Genomic DNA, 17,500 nt, shown 5'->3' with positions numbered 1-17,500 from the left:
TGTAAGAAACTGCGGTCCCCCAAATATGTAATTGTAAGAAACTGCAGGTCCCCAATTATGTAATTGTAAGAAACTGGGGGTCCCCAATTATGGAATTGTAAGAAACTGTGGTCCCCAATTATGGAATTGTAAGAAAATGCGGTCCCATAATTATGGAATTGTAAGAAAATGCGGTCCCCAATTATGTAATTGTAAGAAACTGTGGGCCCCCAATTATGGAATTGTAAGAAACTGCGGGCCCCCAATTATGTAATTGTAAGAAACTGCAGTCCCCAATTATGTAACTGTAAGAAACTGCGGTCTCCCAATTATGCAATTGTAAGAAACTGGGTCCCCCAATTAAGCAATTGTAAGAAACTGTGGGCCCCCAATTATGTAATTGTAAGAAACTGTGGTTCCCTAATTATGTAACTGTAAGAAACTGCAGTCCCCCAGTTATGTAATTGTAAGAAACTGGGTCCCCCAATTAAGCAATTGTAAGAAACTGTGGGCCCCCAATTATGTAATTGTAAGAAACTGTGGTTCCCTAATTATGTAACTGTAAGAAACTGCGGTCCCCCAGTTATGTAATTGTAAGAAACTGGGTCCCCCAATTAAGCAATTGTAAGAAACTGTGGGCCCCCAATTATGTAATTGTAAGAAACTGTGGTTCCCTAATTATGTAACTGTAAGAAACTGCGGTCCCCCAGTTATGTAATTGTAAGAAACTGGGTCCCCCAATTATGTGATTGTAAGAAACTGCGGTCCCCCAATTATGTAATTGTAAGAAACTGCAGTCTCAATTATGTAATTGTAAGAAACTGGGAGTCCTCAATTATGGAATTGTAAGAAACTGCAGTCCCCAATTATGTGATTGTAAGAAACTGCGGGCCCCCAATTATGTAACTGCAAGAAACCGCAGGCCCCCAATTATGTAACTAAGAAATTGCAGTCCCCAATTATGTAATTGTAAGAAACTGCGGACCCCAATCATGTAATTGTAAGAAACTGCGGGTCCCCAATTATGGAATTGTAAAGAAAAAAAATTTGAGAGAATTGTAAGAAACTGCATGCCCCCAATTATGGAAGTGTAAGAAACTGCGTTCCCCAATTATGTAATTGTAAGAAACTGCATTCCCCCAATTATGTAATTGGAAGAAACTGCGGGCCCCCAATTATGGAATTGTAAGAAACTGCGGTCCCCAATTATGCAATTGTAAGAAACTGGGGATCCCCAATTATGTAATTGTAAGAAACTGGGGGTCGTCAATTATGGAATTGTAAGAAACTGCGGTCCCCAATCATGTAATTGTAAGAAAATGCGGACCCCCAATTATGTAATTGTAAAAAAAAAAATTCGAGAGAATTGTAAGAAACTGCGGACCCCCAATTATGGAATTGTAAGAAACTGCCCTCCCCCAATTATGTAACTGCAAGAAACTCCCCCACCCCAATTATGTAACTGCAAGAAACTTCCCCACCCCCAATTATGTCACTGTAAGAAACTGCGGACCCCCAATTATGTAATTGGAAGAAACTGAGGGTCCCCAATTATGGAATTGTGAAAAAAAGAATTGAGTGAATTGTAAGAAACTGCGGGTCCCCAATTATGGAATTCTAAGAAACACCGGCCCCCCAATTATGTAATTGGAAGAAACTGCGGGCACCCAATTATGGAATTGTAAGAAACTGGTCCTCAATTATGTAATTGTAAGAAATTGGGGGTCCCCAATTATGTAATTGTAAGAAACTGCGGCCCCCAATTATGTAACTGCAAGAAACTTCCCTCCCCAATTATGTCACTGTAAGAAACTGCGGACCCCCAATTATGTAATTGGAAGAAACTGAGGGTCCCCAATTATGGAATTGTGAAAAAAAAAATTGAGAGAATTGTAAGAAACTGCGGGTCACCAATTATGGAAATCTAAGAAACACCGGTCCCCCCAATTATGTAATTGGAAGAAACTGCGGGCACCCAATTATGGAATTGTAAGAAACTGGTCCCCAATTATGTAATTGTAAGAAATTGGGGGTCCCCAATTATGTAATTGTAAGAAACTGCGGCCCCCAATTATGTAATTGTAAGAAACTGTGGACCCCAATTATGTAATTGTAAGAAAGTGCGGTCCCCCAATTTTGGAATTTTAAGAAACTGCGTGTCCCCAATTATGTACTTGTAAGAAACTGCGTGCCCCCAATTATGGAATTGTAAGAAACTGCATGCCTCCAATTATGGAATTGTAGGAAACTGCTGTACCCCAATTATGGAATTGTAAGAAACTGAGTGCCCCCAATTATGGAATTGTAAGAAACTGCGGTCCCCAGTAATGTGATTGTAAGAAACTGCGGGCCCCCAATTATGGAATTGTAAAAAAAAAATTCGAGAGAGAATCTTTGTTTCTATCTGGGGTTACATAAGTTTGTTCATCGGTTTTTCCTGTGTATGTATCAGTAAAGATAAGAAAATCAGTTTTAATTTTTGTAACACACATTAGTTCTTTATGATTGTTGAGGCAATTAAAGGAGGTTATATGGTATATGGAAACAGATTTTTCAAACCTTGGCAATGAAGGTTTATCATTATTCTGGTACTATATTATAAATTATATATATATATATATATATATATATATATATATATATATATATATATATATATATATCTGACACACACTCATACACAAAGCCTCTTAAATTTCCTACTGCCTCAAATAAATTTAGAATACGCTTATTTCTAGAAGTTTATCAAAACAAAGGGAAATTAACTAAACTTTGGATGCGGTTTGCAAGACTCGATCTCACATCCCAAAGGTTTCTATGAGGAACGTGGGTTGGAGTCCTATGGAACGTGGGTTCGAGTCCTAACACCCAAATTGAAAGCAAAAAATTTAGGACTTGGAGAGTTTAAGAGGTTATTATGGCCCTTGGAGAACACACACACGCACACGTTTGAGAGGTTACTAGGACACTTAAAAAACACACACGTGTACACACACAAACAAGGTTGAGAGGTTATTATGACACTTTAAAAACACAAAAACAAATTTGAGAGGTTACTATGACACTTGAAAAAAACACACACACGTTTGAGAGGTTACTATGACACTTTAAACACACACACACACACGTGTACACACACAAACAAGTTTGAGAGGTTACTATGACACTTAAAAAAACACACAAACAAGTTTGAGAGGTTACTATGACACTTAAGAAAAAACACACGTATGTACACACAAACAAGTTTGAGAGGTTATTATGACACTTAAAAAAACACACACACGTTTACATACATACACATGTGTACACACACATTGTTAGGAATCTATTGTAGAGTTATTTCTATATTTTGTCCTCGATGTCACAGAGTTATTATATTCAATGGTGTGGAAGTATATTAGCTGTAATCTGAAGAGATAAATATGATACTTGATAAAAAAGAAAATATATTTTGTTTTATTTAACCATTCACTGGATCACAAGAATACTGAATAAAGAGAATGCTATAAGAGGTTTTACACAATTCATGATGTGGCCGCGGGGCATAAAAACAATGAGAATAGCGCCAACGTTATCCCTGCATGTCGTAAGAAGCGACTAAAAGGGATGGGACGAGGGGGCTGGGAACCCCCTCTCCTGTATCTACATCCTGTGAGACATCAAAGAGGTGGAGCTGGGGGGGGAGGGAGAGTGACTGCTCCCCGCACTCCAGTTTTGGGGTGTTTGAATGTGCGTGGATGTAGTACGATAGAGAGTAAAAGATGTGAGATTGGAAGTATGTTTAGAAGTAGAAGGATGGATGTATTGGCCTTGTTTGAGACAAAGATGAAAGGGAAAGGTGAAGTGATGTTTGGTGAAATGTCTGGGATGAAAAGGGGAAGAGCAAGAGAAGGTGTGGCTTTATTAATGGCTGTCTGCTAACGAAGGTGATGAATGCAAGAGTTGATAGGAGAAGTACAAGAGGAAGGCCAAGGTTTGGGTGGATGGATGGAGTGAAGGAAGCTCTGGGTGATAGGAGGATAGACGTGAGAGGGGCAAGAGAGCATGCTGGGAATAGGAATGAATGGTGAGCGATTGTGACGCAGTTCCGGTAGGCCCTGCTGGTTCCTCCGTTGCCTTGGATGACCGCGGAGGTAGCAGCAGTAGGGGATTCAGCGTTATGAAGCTTCATCTGTGGTGGATAATGTGGGAGGTTGGGCTGTGGCACCCTAGCAGTACCAGCCGAACTTGGTTGAGTCCCTTGTCAGGCTGGGAGGAACGTAGAGAGGAGAGGTCCCCTATTTTGTTTCATTTGTTTGATGTCGGCTACCCCCCAAAATTGGGGGAAGTGCCTTGGTATATGTATGTATGTACGATGTATAAAATTGATTTTGTATTATTCGAACATACATAATACAATACTAAACTATTTTGCTTCTGTTGTTATAGGTAAAATTATTAACTTAAAAATCCCCCTTTGGTATTTTATCGTAGAAAATGCATAATGCTGTGTTAAACATTACTTGATACATCAGAGTGAATGTGGAGCAACATAAAGACAAGAATATACTTATCAACATGTAAAAATCTATGTGTCATTTTATGTAGGAAGTTGTCAATTCTATATGCTCGTTATGTAGAAAAACAAGGGTAGAAGATGCCTTAGTTTTAATCTATAAACTAATGTGGCATTGTATAGGGAAGTATAGAATAATTCGGCATTATATAGGGAAGTATAGAATAATTTGGCATTGTATAGGGAAGCATAGAATAATGTGGCATTGTCTACGGAATCATGTGACGTTGTATATATAGGGAAGTATAGAATAATTTGGCATTGTTTAGGGAATAATGTGGCATTGTATAGGAAAGTATATAATAATGTGGCATTGTATAGGGAAGTATAGAATAATTTGGCATTGTATAGGGAAGCATAGAATAATGTGGCATTGTCTACGGAATCATGTGACGTTGTATAGGGAAGTATAGACTAATTTGGCTTTGTATAGGGAATAATGTGGCATTGTATAGGAAAGTATATAATAATGTGGCATTGTATAGGGAAGTATAGAATAATGTGGCATTGCGAATGGAAGTGAAGAATGGCCCATAAACGATGGCCAGGATGGCTTTGCAGAGGGCCACAATGGCAAGTTGACGCCCCGCTCTTCCTTGGGGATGAGTTTCAATAGGGCTTCTCGCATCGATCCTAGCTCATTACGCTGAATAGGGAAGCGATGATAGCTGGGAATGGTATGTGTGTAAATTTAGTCATAATCACTGACATACATAGAGATGTACTTCATAAATATATATACATGCATATATATAAGTGTGTGTGTCTTTGTGTGTTCGTATATGAGACCTTCAAGGAGAAAAGGAGGAGCAATTTAGGAGGATTGTGAGAGAAAGACGGCTGGAAATGCAAGCTTAAGATGTTAGATAGGGTAACAGGGGGTGTAATATTTGGGTAGGTATGAAAGAAATATGTGTGGGGGAAACAGAGTAATTAGTGGGAAAAACCAGCGAATATGGTATGTCAAAAGGAGAAATGTGGTGGTGGGACATAGAGGTTCAAGAGTCGCTTAAAAGAAAATCAAAGACACTTAAGGACTGGAAAGTAAGACATGCACAGGGAGCAGAGGAATGGTACAGAGAAGAGAAAAAAGATTCTAGGAGGAAAGGATGCATAGCTTCTGGAAGAGCAGTAGAGCAGTTAAATGAAAGGCTAGGAACAAAGGAAGGAGGAAAAGGATTCATATAAAATTTCCAACTTGAGGAAAAGGCAAAGACAGAACTTGAGGCAACTGACAGTCAGCAGGGATTTAAATGGAAATATATTGCATAGGAGTGAAGACATTAAAAGGAGATTGAGAGAATATTTTGCAACTATTCAATACTGAAAAGATGAGAGAAGAGTTGGGCGAAGGACTAAGGGTGGAAGGACCAGTGATGGAGATATGGAATACAAAAGTGGAGCGGACATTACGTAAAATCCAAAACGATAAAGCACTAGGTCCATCGCAGTTTCAAATTGAAGTTGTCAGGGTTCTAGCTACAGAGTGGGAAGAGTGGATGCTGGATTTACTGAGAGCAATATGGGAAGTGAAAATAATACATTAATACATAAAGACTGGGAGGAGAATCTAATGGTATCTATAATTCAGCAGAAAGGTGACATCATGGAATGTGGTAACTATAGGGGCATTGAACTAACAAAGCATGGTTTGAAAGTTTTTAAGAGGGTACTAGATGAGAGATTGAGTGAGACTGCAAAGATTTGAACACAGCAGTACAGAGTCATGAAGGGGAGAAGGACTGTGGATGCGGTCTTTATAGAACAGTAGCTAAAAGAAAAGAGGATAGAGGGAAACCAGAAACTCTTCTGTTCTTTTGGAGATCTAAAGAAGGGTTTTAATGGAATACCAAGGGAAGTGATGTTTTGGTGCTTGAGGAAGAATTATGCCCTGGAGAAGTTGGTTAGAATGGTAGAGATAATGTACAAAAGAACAAGGACAAAAGTAATAACAGCTATTGGGAAACAGAACCCTTTAAATTTAATGTTGGATTACACCAGAGGTCAGCATTAAGCCCGCTTTTATTTGAGGTTTCTTAGACGTGTTAAATGAAGTGATCAGAAATGAAGAGTTGTAGGAGTTGCTTCATGCAGATGATTTGGTGATTACCGCTGAAATTGAGGAAGACATACAGAGAAGGGTTGTAGAGTGGCAAGAAACTATGAAGAGTGATGGCTTGAGGGTAAATGTAGATAAGACTGAAACTATGGTGAGCAGTAAAGGAAGGTACGGACAGGTTAGCCATATATGAAAGTAGAGGCTCGGTCCTAAAACAGGTGGAACAATTTAGGTACTTGAGAGTGACTATAAATAAAAAGGGAAGATGTGAAGCTCAAGTTGAGAATAGGATAAAAGCAGCATGGGGAAGAAGGTAGCAGGAGTAGTACATATGTGATAAGAAAATACCAATCAAGATTAAAGTCAAGATCTATAACATTAATAAGTGTTGATATATGGATCAGAAACATAGGCTCTAAGACGAAGAGAGGAAGAAAAGCTTGAGAGAGCAGTAATGAGAATGCCGAGGTGGATTATGGGAATATCGCAGATTGAAAGATTGGAAATTGAGGAAATAAGAAGAATGGTAGGCGTGGTAAAGATTACCGAGATGATAAGAGTGTCATGACTGAGATGGTGTGGTCATGTGGTGAGGATGGATGGTGGGGAGTGAAGAGGGCTTGGGAGAAACCTGTTAGAGGGAGGAAGATCTAGAGGGAGGCAGAGAATTAGATGGTGAGATAAGGTGAAGGATGACATGGAGAGAAGAGGTTTGGTGGAAGAGGATGCTTTTGGTAGAAGGCCTTGGAGAGGGTGCATCAGGCAACCGACCCCTTAATGTAGGGATAACGGTGGGAAAAAAGAAATATGTATACATATACATACATATATATATATATATATATATATATATATATATATATAAATATATATATTATGAATAACATATATGATATGTATATATATATATATATATATATATATATATATATAGATAGATAGATAGATAGATAGATAGATATAAATATTTTATACATAGCATATATGATATATATATATATATATATATATATATATATAATATATAGATAGATAGATAGATAGATAGATAGATACAAATGTATGTTACAAGATATTTCAATGTATACGTCGAATATACTTTACCAAACAAGGCCAATCTAAAGTGTGGAATAAATGGAACCAAATATTTGCTTTCTATCCTTCCCTTATTCTTAACGTCGAGAGCACAAAAACAAAATAGCCCTGTCATATCTTAGATTTAATAATAATAATAATAATAATAATAATAATAATAATAATATGGGGATAAAGTTGAACCCTTAACAATGCTTTAAAGTATGATTGTAAGCAGGTCAAGGACAGCGGCTCCTCAACATCCAGATATTTGATGGAAGGAGCTTCAATTATCTCATGAACTCTGTTTCATTTTGTATTAATCAAATAAAGTACGTCAATCTTAATGAGATGAATATCCAATATTAAATAGGATGGATGATTTAATTAAGATTATTATTTTCATTATTACTAGCCAAGCCACAACCCTATTTAGGAATGCAGAATGCTACAAGCCCGAGGGTTGGTGTGCTCTGAGCAAAAGTTTCCCACCATCATTAATCTGAGGCCTTTGTCCTACAGTGGACTAGAACAGGCTGTATTTGTTGTTGTTGTATATATTTTTATTACTAGCCAAGCTACATTTCTGGTTGGAAAAGCAGAATACTACAAAACTAAGGCCTCTAACGGGGAGAGTACAGTAGGCCTATACCAGCGAATATCAAATATATCTTAAGATTGGTAAAACGTTAAAATGGATCATTCATATTTCAACTATAAAACCAGACTTCCGTCAACTTGCTTCACTGAAGAAAATTTACAACAATTTTGAACTTCTGAAGTTCCACCCCTTACTATGTGAATGGATACTTCTCAAGTAAAAAGATGTATATCATTTTAGCCCAGAAATAGAGAAGGATGACAGTGTCGATCCCATAGCAGATGGCAGTCAGAACATTACTGGTTTGGGGCTTATGCCCCGGGAAAAACTGTGCCACAGGTTGGTAGAATGACTCACTGGGAAGAGACGATTTCATGTGTCGAAAGCCTCTTGACAATAGAGGCGACTTTTCGGTCGCTCCTAGTTCCATATTGCAGTCTTGGGCCGCCATGATTTGGGGAATTGTAAGCAACGTATTCACCACAACCGCTCTTACATTGTCACCATTCGTTACACACCTTTAAAGAAATCGATATTCAAAACACTTCTCTATGTTAAATTCTTACTGATCAACGTGCAATCTTGTGAAGGTATTGTTATTTCGTTACTAAAGTTAACATCGGAGAAGCACACCGAACACTACCATAGCAAACACTAGACTCGCTGGCCGCCTGAATGTTTGTTTACATTGTTTCCAACTGACTAATGATAGCTGCTAGATCGTGGTTACTTTTTTTATATTCGTAAACCACTGATGAGAGAAGGTGAAAGAATGTAACCACCCACACGGTAGAATAGATGATAGCATTTAGATGATGAAATAGTTAAAGAGATTATGTTCTCTTGCACCTTTAGCAAACATAGAAATGTACGCGCATGCTCATATATATGTCCGAGGTAAATCCTCGGACAGTTAGTTAGCGTCAGGTTCCGATTTCCTTTTATGGCCTCTCGTGGCATGGTTGGTTTCGACCTGGCTTTTCATTAGAAGGGGCTAGCATTCGATCCCAAGTATGAGGTAGAAATTTATTTCTATTTGAACACAATGTTGTGTTGATATTTATCCATATTGACTAATTAGGGGTAATTTGAATGAATTACTACCAATTGTGTCACGTGGTGGGCCGGGGAAATCGGGTAAAACTCGCTGGTAAGAGACTGATGTCTCGCCAAGTATATCCTCGGACAGCTAGTTAGCGTCAGGTTCCGTTTTCCTTTTATGGCCTCTCGTGGCATGGTTGGTTTCGACCTGGCCTTTCAGTAGAAGGGGCTAGCGTTCGATCCCAAGTATGAGGTAGAAATTTATTTCTATTTGAACACGATGTTGTGTTGATATTTATCCATATATATATATATATATATATATATATATATATATATGCGTGTGTAAGACAAATGTATACATATGCACAAATACATATTATATACAGCATGTATAGTACTGTATATATTCATAATTGTATATATACTTATATAGATGTATAAAGATATACAATATATGTAAATGTACCTATAAACAATCATATATATATATATATATATATATATATATATACATTATATATATATATATATTGTATATATATCATATGTATATACACTAATTTCATATATATTTATATACTGTATATGCTTGTTTGTGAATGCATGTATGTGCTAAGTATTTCTATATATCTATAAATACATTAAATGCAGATCATAGGGTCTAACAAACACATTTAGTATGATTATTATCTATTACCCTTTTCTGTGATACAACATACGAATACTGAATCTAAATGAACAGAAAAACCTATTTAATAGAAGAAAGTATATATTACAATAACGATAGAGGATAATGAAGCTCTAACAAGCTCTATGGCTAAATCATCATCAATCACTTTATTCTCTGCAGAGGTAGACCACTTCCATAAGCCATAACTGAAAGGATTCTCAACAAGCCACCGTCGTCCTCAAGTTCTAGTTCTCGAAGGACCTCCCCCAGAGGAATGCCGAGCATTAGATCATTGAAATTCAAGCGGCTATTCATCTGGTGCCATCTGGCATCTTGACATCCCGCGTGATAAGAGTTGCAGTTCGCGCTATTTCGTCCTTTTAACCCGGCGAGGAGAAGAGCATCCTTGGATGTAGGAAGTCTCTTCGGGTACATGTCTGCTAGGGCTTGGCTTCAGGGGAGAGAGGATATTTAATATCCTTAGGTTTAAAACTGCACTTTTAACTTATTTAAATTTTCCAGCATGTAATATTTATTTAAACTTCTTAACAAGCAGTATTTAAATTAAAGTTTATTTAAATTCCCTAGTAAGCAATATTTAAGATCAATGAAATTTATGGATGTTTCCAAACTAAATCGACAAAACATAGAAATAAGTCAAAGATGTATTATAGAATTATCGAAGATAATCTAATATTCGAAATGCATCAATATGCTCTAAGGCTAAGGAGTTGTTAGGTTATAAACAGGAAAAATTATGTTGAATAGTAAACGTACATATACTCACGCCAACACAGGGCACTAAAAGAGTTGGGAGACCTAGGGCTACATGGTTGAGGACTATGAAGCGTGAAGTATGAGGTGATGAATGGAGAAGTATTGGTTTAAAAGCTCAAGATAGAGACGACAGGCCAAATCTAACTGAGGCCCTTTGCGCCAATAGGCATAGGAGGAGATTATATATATATATATATATATATATATATATATATATATATATATATATATGTATATATATAGTGTGTATATATATATATATATTTATATATATATATATATATATATATATATGTGTGTGTGTGTGTGTTTGTGTATGTATACATATATATATATATATATATATATATATATATATATATATATATATATATATATATATATATATATATACATATATATATACACATATATATATACATATATAAATATATATATATATATATATATATATATATATATATATATATATATATATTATGTCTGCAGCAATATGTGTAAGTATATTTGTGCGTGTGTTCTGCCTAAGCAAATGCCGTGAAAAAAATTACCAATTCCACTCAACACATTATTTAGAAAAGTAACTTAACCAGTGGTCTATAAACTTCTCTCTTACCTAAAAACTTCTGAAATGACGTCAGAAAGAGGCCCTCGAGTGACGGCCTTGGAATTGACCTCGCAGAAGTTCCGCAGGGCGCAGCCTTCGTCAGTAGCCAAGAGGGCGAGCCTCATTCCTTCGATGAAATCCATCACAGGCAGGGCGGTTATGTTCTCCCCCACTCTTGGTAGTGAACTCATTTCGTGTCTGTTTGAAATAATAATAATAATAATAATAATAATAATAATAATAATAATAATAATAACTTCAGAAGTTCAAACTTCTAATATGTTGAAGATGTTGATTGAAGTCTCGTTTTAAAGTTTATATCATTATTATCATTATTATTTGCTAAGCTACAACCCTAGTTAGAAAAGCAGGATGCCATAAGCCCAGGGGTTCCAACAGGGAAAATAGCCCAGTGAGGAAAGGAAACAAGGAAGCAATTCACTTAACCAGTAGGTACGGTTGGACGCAGGAATTACTGGTACACCTTGCCCTGAGGAAATGCGCCCAGACACACCCTCACTGCAAGTCGAGTTCCTTCGTTTAGCCCCGCCCACCCGCTCTGCCATCTCTCTATACACTATATGTTTCGTAACTCGAAGCGAAGTAAGGGTAGGACAGGTTTCAAAGGTTTTAAAGGACGCTCATGAAGGGCAGAGGCAAGGGACAGTGACATTACCCTATCAAGAAGGACAATGCATTAGAGACTGACCATATATGCATATGATTAGCACCCAAGCCCCCTCTCCACCCAAGCTAGAACTAAGGAGGACCTGGCAATGGCTGCTGATAGCAGATAGACCTATAGGTTCCCCACACGCCCCATCCTTTGCTCACAAGAATGGTGAGGTTGCAGAGGCCAAAGGAACAACAAGTTTGAGCGGGTCTCGAACCCCAGTCTTGCGATCACCAGTCAGGGACGTTATCACATAGGCCACCACAACCCTGAAATTCGAGGTGTACTTCTAATGAGCCATTTAGGTGTCCAACTGTACCTAATACACACCTTAAATGAAAACCCAGGCACCATGACATCGAACTTACCCTTGGAGGATGTCAGTCTGGACTTGGCGACGACTACGCCGACGTCGCTGTCGATGTCGACGTCCCATGGCGGCTGGAATGTCGACACTATTTTCATTGTTCTGGTTGGAGTTGCTATTGGCCACGTTGATGTTACCCAAGTTGTTGTTGTTGTCGTTGTTGTTATTGTTGTTGTTCCTCAAATTGTTGTTCACGTTGTTTGCTATCTGAGAAAGGGGAAATACAGTAGAGTATTTGCTTGTAGATTTGGAGCCCCTGGGCTTATAGCATCTTGCTTTTCCTACTAGGGTTGTAGCTTATCTAATAATAATAATAATAATAATAATAATAATAATAATAATAATAATAATAATAATAATAATGTGTGAATGTGTACGGAAAATATTAATGTTTTATTTAATCTTTAGATTTAATGACCAAATTAAGAAAATAATCATTTCTAAACAAAAGAAACTCAATACAAGACGATGACGCTTCTTTAGAATTGTAATTATGTGTTATGAAAATAGTAAAATGACGTCACAGTAGGCCTACACAATTTCATTATCCATTTTATATATATTGGGGTTTCACCATGATTATTAAACATATATCTGTATTCTTATTCGTCTATCTGTTTTTATTATTATTATTAATATTATTATTATTATTATTATTATTATTATTATTACATAAGCTACAACCCTAGTTGGAAAAGCAGGATGCTATAAGCCCAAGAGCTCCAACAGGGAAGAAATAGTCTAGCGAGGAAAGGTAATAAGGAAATGAATAAACTACAAAAGATGTAATCAACAATTTAAATGTGTATATATATATATATATATATATATATATATATATATATATATATATATATATAATATATATGTGTGTGTGTGTATATATATATTATATATATATAGTATATATATTTATATTGTGTGTATATATATATATATAATATATATATATATATATATATATATATATATATATATACAGTATACATATATAGTATATATATTTATATTGTGTGTATATATATATATATATATATATATATATATATATATATATATATATATATATATATATATATATATACAGATCTTCAAAAATATTAAAGGAATGAAATACTCACTAGACCAACGAGATTCGCCACTGAGAAGAGAAACGACAGGAAGCTGTAGGTGTTGAAGCCGCTTGGATTGAAGTCCTGGCAGGCACCGCTTCCTCCTTCGGGAAAATAGACCATAGGGGGAGGCTCCTCCGTAGGCTCCTCACCCCCGACTTTCTTCGTGAATGTTCTATGGGCACCTGGTCTTCCCGGTGTTGTCCCTTGAGAAGAGAAGACGCCGAAGGGATCCAAGATGGACGCCAGGTGAGTGGAAGATTTTTCTGCGGGTTTTCGCTGTGTGTAACGCCCACCGGTTGCCCTTGCTGGTGGTAATCGAGGTGTATTGAAGGAAGGGCCTCTTTGGCGGGAGTGTGGCATCCCTTGGAAGGAACCCGGAGGATTCCAAAGTATATCCATCCATGGGGAGCTACGTGTTTCAGAGAGGGTATGAATTGGTCTATGCCAAAACAGATGGCGCTGTTGTGCTCGCGAGTTGTTGGCCAGCCATTGGCTTTGAACGCAGGCTCCGTGTAACGCTAGGACTAGTATTAGACCGTAGATTAGCTGTATCACCATAATTCAAATCTAAACCTTTAATTAGGTCTCAAATTTCTCCAATTTCATAATGAAATAAGAACAAGAAGACATCTCGGGTCACAAAATCTTTCACTGCTGATATCAAACTTGGCTCGAGTCAACACGAGCTCTCCGAACTGGCTGTGAGCTGAGAGCTCTAAAGGGGCGTGGCTATGCGAAGTGAGAAGAAGGTAATTGTGAGTTATCAGTGACGCTCACCTAGTAACGGTGTCTCTCTTCAACGTGCGTGTCTCGTGGTTACACTGCGTAATCATACACATTATGCACCTGTTCTGTCAACGCCCTCTTTATTTTTTCCACTGCGTTTGGTGCTGTAACGCTAGTTTTATGGTGAGTTAACCTCAGGACCCACTTAGTGGGTTCTAGTTAACCTCAAGACGTATAATGACGGTAGTATATGTCAGCAAACGTTCACTGATGGTTTTTTACTTTATTTGCACTAGCACCTTTTCCTTGTGTATAAATTTAACTTCAACTGTTATTTGTATAAAATAGTAAACATAGTAGATGTCCATTTCAATATATTTACATAGGATTAACCAAACAGAGAAAATGGGAATAAAAACAATTGTGATGTATAATATAAAAACAATGTAGGGTCATTGTGAATAAGATGCAATCGTCATCATCATCATCAGTCCACTGCAGGGCATATTGAACAAGTCACTAATTTCAAAGTAAATAAAAAATCTTTCAATGTATTCTGGTTTGTAATATACACACGCAATTTAAGCTTTCCTTATGTTGAACTGTAATGGCAGGAAGTCAATTATCAAGCTTAATTATTCATACTCGTCCAGTTTTATTCGTCTTCCACTCATCTTTTCATTCTGTATTAACTTTCACTTTTTTTTCCTTTTGATTTCCGCTTAACATCGTCGCTTATCGACTTGTTTTTCGTACACAGTTCCAAACCTAAACTCTTCTCCATCTGCTAGATGGCTATAATTCCTCGGCAGCATCTTGCCCCTCGCCATCTGCTAGCTGGCTATCATCCCCTCGGCAGCTGGTTGCCCTTCTCCATCTGCTAGCTGGCTATCATCCCCTCGGTAGATGGTTGCCCTTCTCCATCTACTAGCTGGCTATCATCCCCTCGGCAGCTGGTTGCCCTTCTCCATCTGCTAGCTGGCTATAATCCCTTGGGCAGCTGGTTGCCCTTTTCCATCTGCTAGCTGGACTATTATCCCCTCGGTAGATGGTTGCCCTTCCCCATCTGCTAGGTGGTCAAGTCGCTCTTCGATCAAGTGGTGCCACTCTCCCCCGCGCCAGCTGGCTCCAGATGGCTTCGGGGCAGAGGTAGGAGAGATGGCATCTCCACATGTCCTTCAGGATCTGTCCCTCCTTCCCGGCTTCTTGAAGGGCAGCTACATCTATCCCAGGATTTTTCTCTGCGATTGACATGACGTGGACTTCGCTGTATGGATGATTGGAGATGTGAATTAATGTCACATACATACATACATACGCACAACACACACACACACATATATATATATATATATATATATATATATATACACTGATGTACGTGACCCGTCAAAAAATGACTGCTAAATCTAGATAGCTATGCACACACAAGCACCCTCTCTCACCAGGGTATGACTACTCTCCCTCTCCCTGGTACCCCGAGGGACAGGGAGAGCTGAGCGTGACAGAAAAGATATATATACTGTATATATATATATATATAATATATATATATACATGTGTGTATGTGTGTTGTGTGTGTGTGTGTGTAGCCAGGCACTTGCTCTTTATTATATAGGAGAGATATACACATATAAACTTAATAACTTTTGTTTTCTCCCTGGTACCTTCATTTATAGTTAGTTCATATAACGTATTGAAAAACCGCCTTCCAAGAAAAATACTTTTACCAGAAAAATAAGAAATTAAATTCTAATGGTAGGCCTATTAATAAAGCATTATAACCGGGAAAGTATACACAAAATATTCTGTTAATAATAATACTAATAATAATAAACAGAGAACGGTACCTGAATGCTCTCGCAAGCACACGTGCCAAGTCCCCCCAATCGGTAGCGAGAACGTTCGTAACGCACAGATTCCTCTGCAGACATCCGAAGTGGTCAGTGAGGGAAGCTTGAACGCGAGCTCGTAGGAATAACATGGATACCACAGCTGCTATTTCCTCGGCTAGGGAAGATGAAAGCGAGCTGTTTGTTATGATGTATTTTAAATCATAGAATTTAAAAATGGAAGAGTATGAAAGCAAGCTGTTTGGTATGATGTATTTTAAATATGATTTTAAAAATGGAGAACTTTGAAGGCAATTTTTTTTATGATGTATTTTAAATCATAGAACTTGAAAATGGAAGAGTATGAAAGCAATCTCTTTGTTAAGATGTATTTTAAATCATACATTTTAAAGATGGGAGAGAGCTGTGAAAGCAAACTGTCTATTAAGATGTACTTTAAATCATAGACTTTGAAAATGGAAAAGAGGTTTGAAAGCAATCTGTTTTAAAAAGCGTATTCCAAATCTTATGATTTAAAATGGAAAAGAGGTTTGAAAGCAATCTATTTGTTGAGATGTATTTTAAATCATAGAATTTAAAAATAGAAGAGTATGAAAGCAATCTGTTTTTAAAGGTGTATTTTAAATTATATAATTTAAAAATGGAAAAGTTATGAAAGCAATTGGCCTTTTAAGATATATTTTAAATCATAGAATTTAAAAATGGAAGAGAGTTTTGAAAGCAATGTCTTTGTTAAGATGTTTTAAATCATAGAATTTAAAAATGAAAGAGTATGAAAGCAATCTGTTTATTAAGGTTTATTTTAAATCATAAAATTTAAAAATAGAAGAGTATGGAAACAATTGGCCTTTTAAGATGTATTTTAAATCATAGAATTTAAAATGGAAGAGTTTTGAAAGCAATATCTTTGTTAAGATGTTTTAAATCATAGAATTTAAAAATAGAAAAGTACGAAAGCAATCTGTTTATTAAGGTGTATTATAAATCATAGAATTTAAAAATGGAAAAGAGCTTTGAAAGCAATCCTTCTTTTAAGATGTATATTAAATCATAGAATTAAAAATGGAGAGGCGCTTTGAAAGCAATCTATTTGTTGAGATGTATTTTAAATCATAGAATTTAAAATGGAAAATAGTTTTGAAAGCAATCTTTTTTTAAGATGTATTTTAAATTATAGAATTTAAAACTGGAGAAGAGCTTTAAAATCAATCTATTTGTTAGATTGTATTTTAAATAATACAATTTAAAAATGGAGAAGAGCTTTGAGAACAATCAGTCTTTTAAGATGAGAGAGAGAGAGAGAGAGAGAGAGAGAGAGAGAGAGAGAGAGAGAGAGAGAGAGAGAGACTGGCCTGTCACTTCCTCTTCATCTTTAACTCAGAGAGAGAGAGAGAGAGAGA

At 36.8% G+C, this 17,500-nt stretch overlaps 1 protein-coding gene and 1 pseudogene across 1 annotated transcript; both read right to left on the bottom strand.

Annotated features, from left to right (window-relative positions):
• Positions 1-10,122: 10,122 nt before the first annotated feature.
• On the bottom strand, positions 10,123-14,410 carry LOC137648382 (uncharacterized). Its single transcript, XM_068381311.1, has 4 exons — positions 13,528-14,410; positions 12,408-12,613; positions 11,376-11,564; positions 10,123-10,433 (listed from the first exon to the last, which is right to left on the bottom strand). Exons 1-4 carry the CDS (start codon positions 14,077-14,079, stop codon positions 10,145-10,147), a joined length of 1,236 nt encoding a protein of 411 aa, XP_068237412.1. The 5' UTR covers positions 14,080-14,410; the 3' UTR covers positions 10,123-10,144.
• A 342-nt stretch (positions 14,411-14,752) lies between these two features.
• Positions 14,753-17,500, bottom strand: part of LOC137647868 (uncharacterized) — a 7,242-nt pseudogene continuing 4,494 nt past the window's right edge.

Source organism: Palaemon carinicauda, chromosome 10 (assembly GCF_036898095.1).
Source record: "Palaemon carinicauda isolate YSFRI2023 chromosome 10, ASM3689809v2, whole genome shotgun sequence".
Lineage (NCBI taxonomy): Eukaryota > Metazoa > Arthropoda > Malacostraca > Decapoda > Palaemonidae > Palaemon > Palaemon carinicauda.
Note: the sequence above shows the minus strand (reverse complement) of the source record. Positions and strands in the feature narration are given on the sequence as shown.

What these genes read in the sequence shown, in the direction of transcription:
- LOC137648382 (XM_068381311.1), bottom strand. Translation starts at nt 14,079, where the DNA reads ATGGTGATACAGCTAATCTACGGTCTAATACTAGTCCTAGCGTTACAC. An exon ending in TGGCGAATCTCGTTGGTCTA is followed by an intron (nt 12,614 to 13,527) that starts GTGAGTATTTCA and finishes CCCCTTTCTCAG; the next exon opens with ATAGCAAACAACGTGAACAA. An exon ending in CAGACTGACATCCTCCAAGG is followed by an intron (nt 11,565 to 12,407) that starts GTAAGTTCGATG and finishes TATTTCAAACAG; the next exon opens with ACACGAAATGAGTTCACTAC.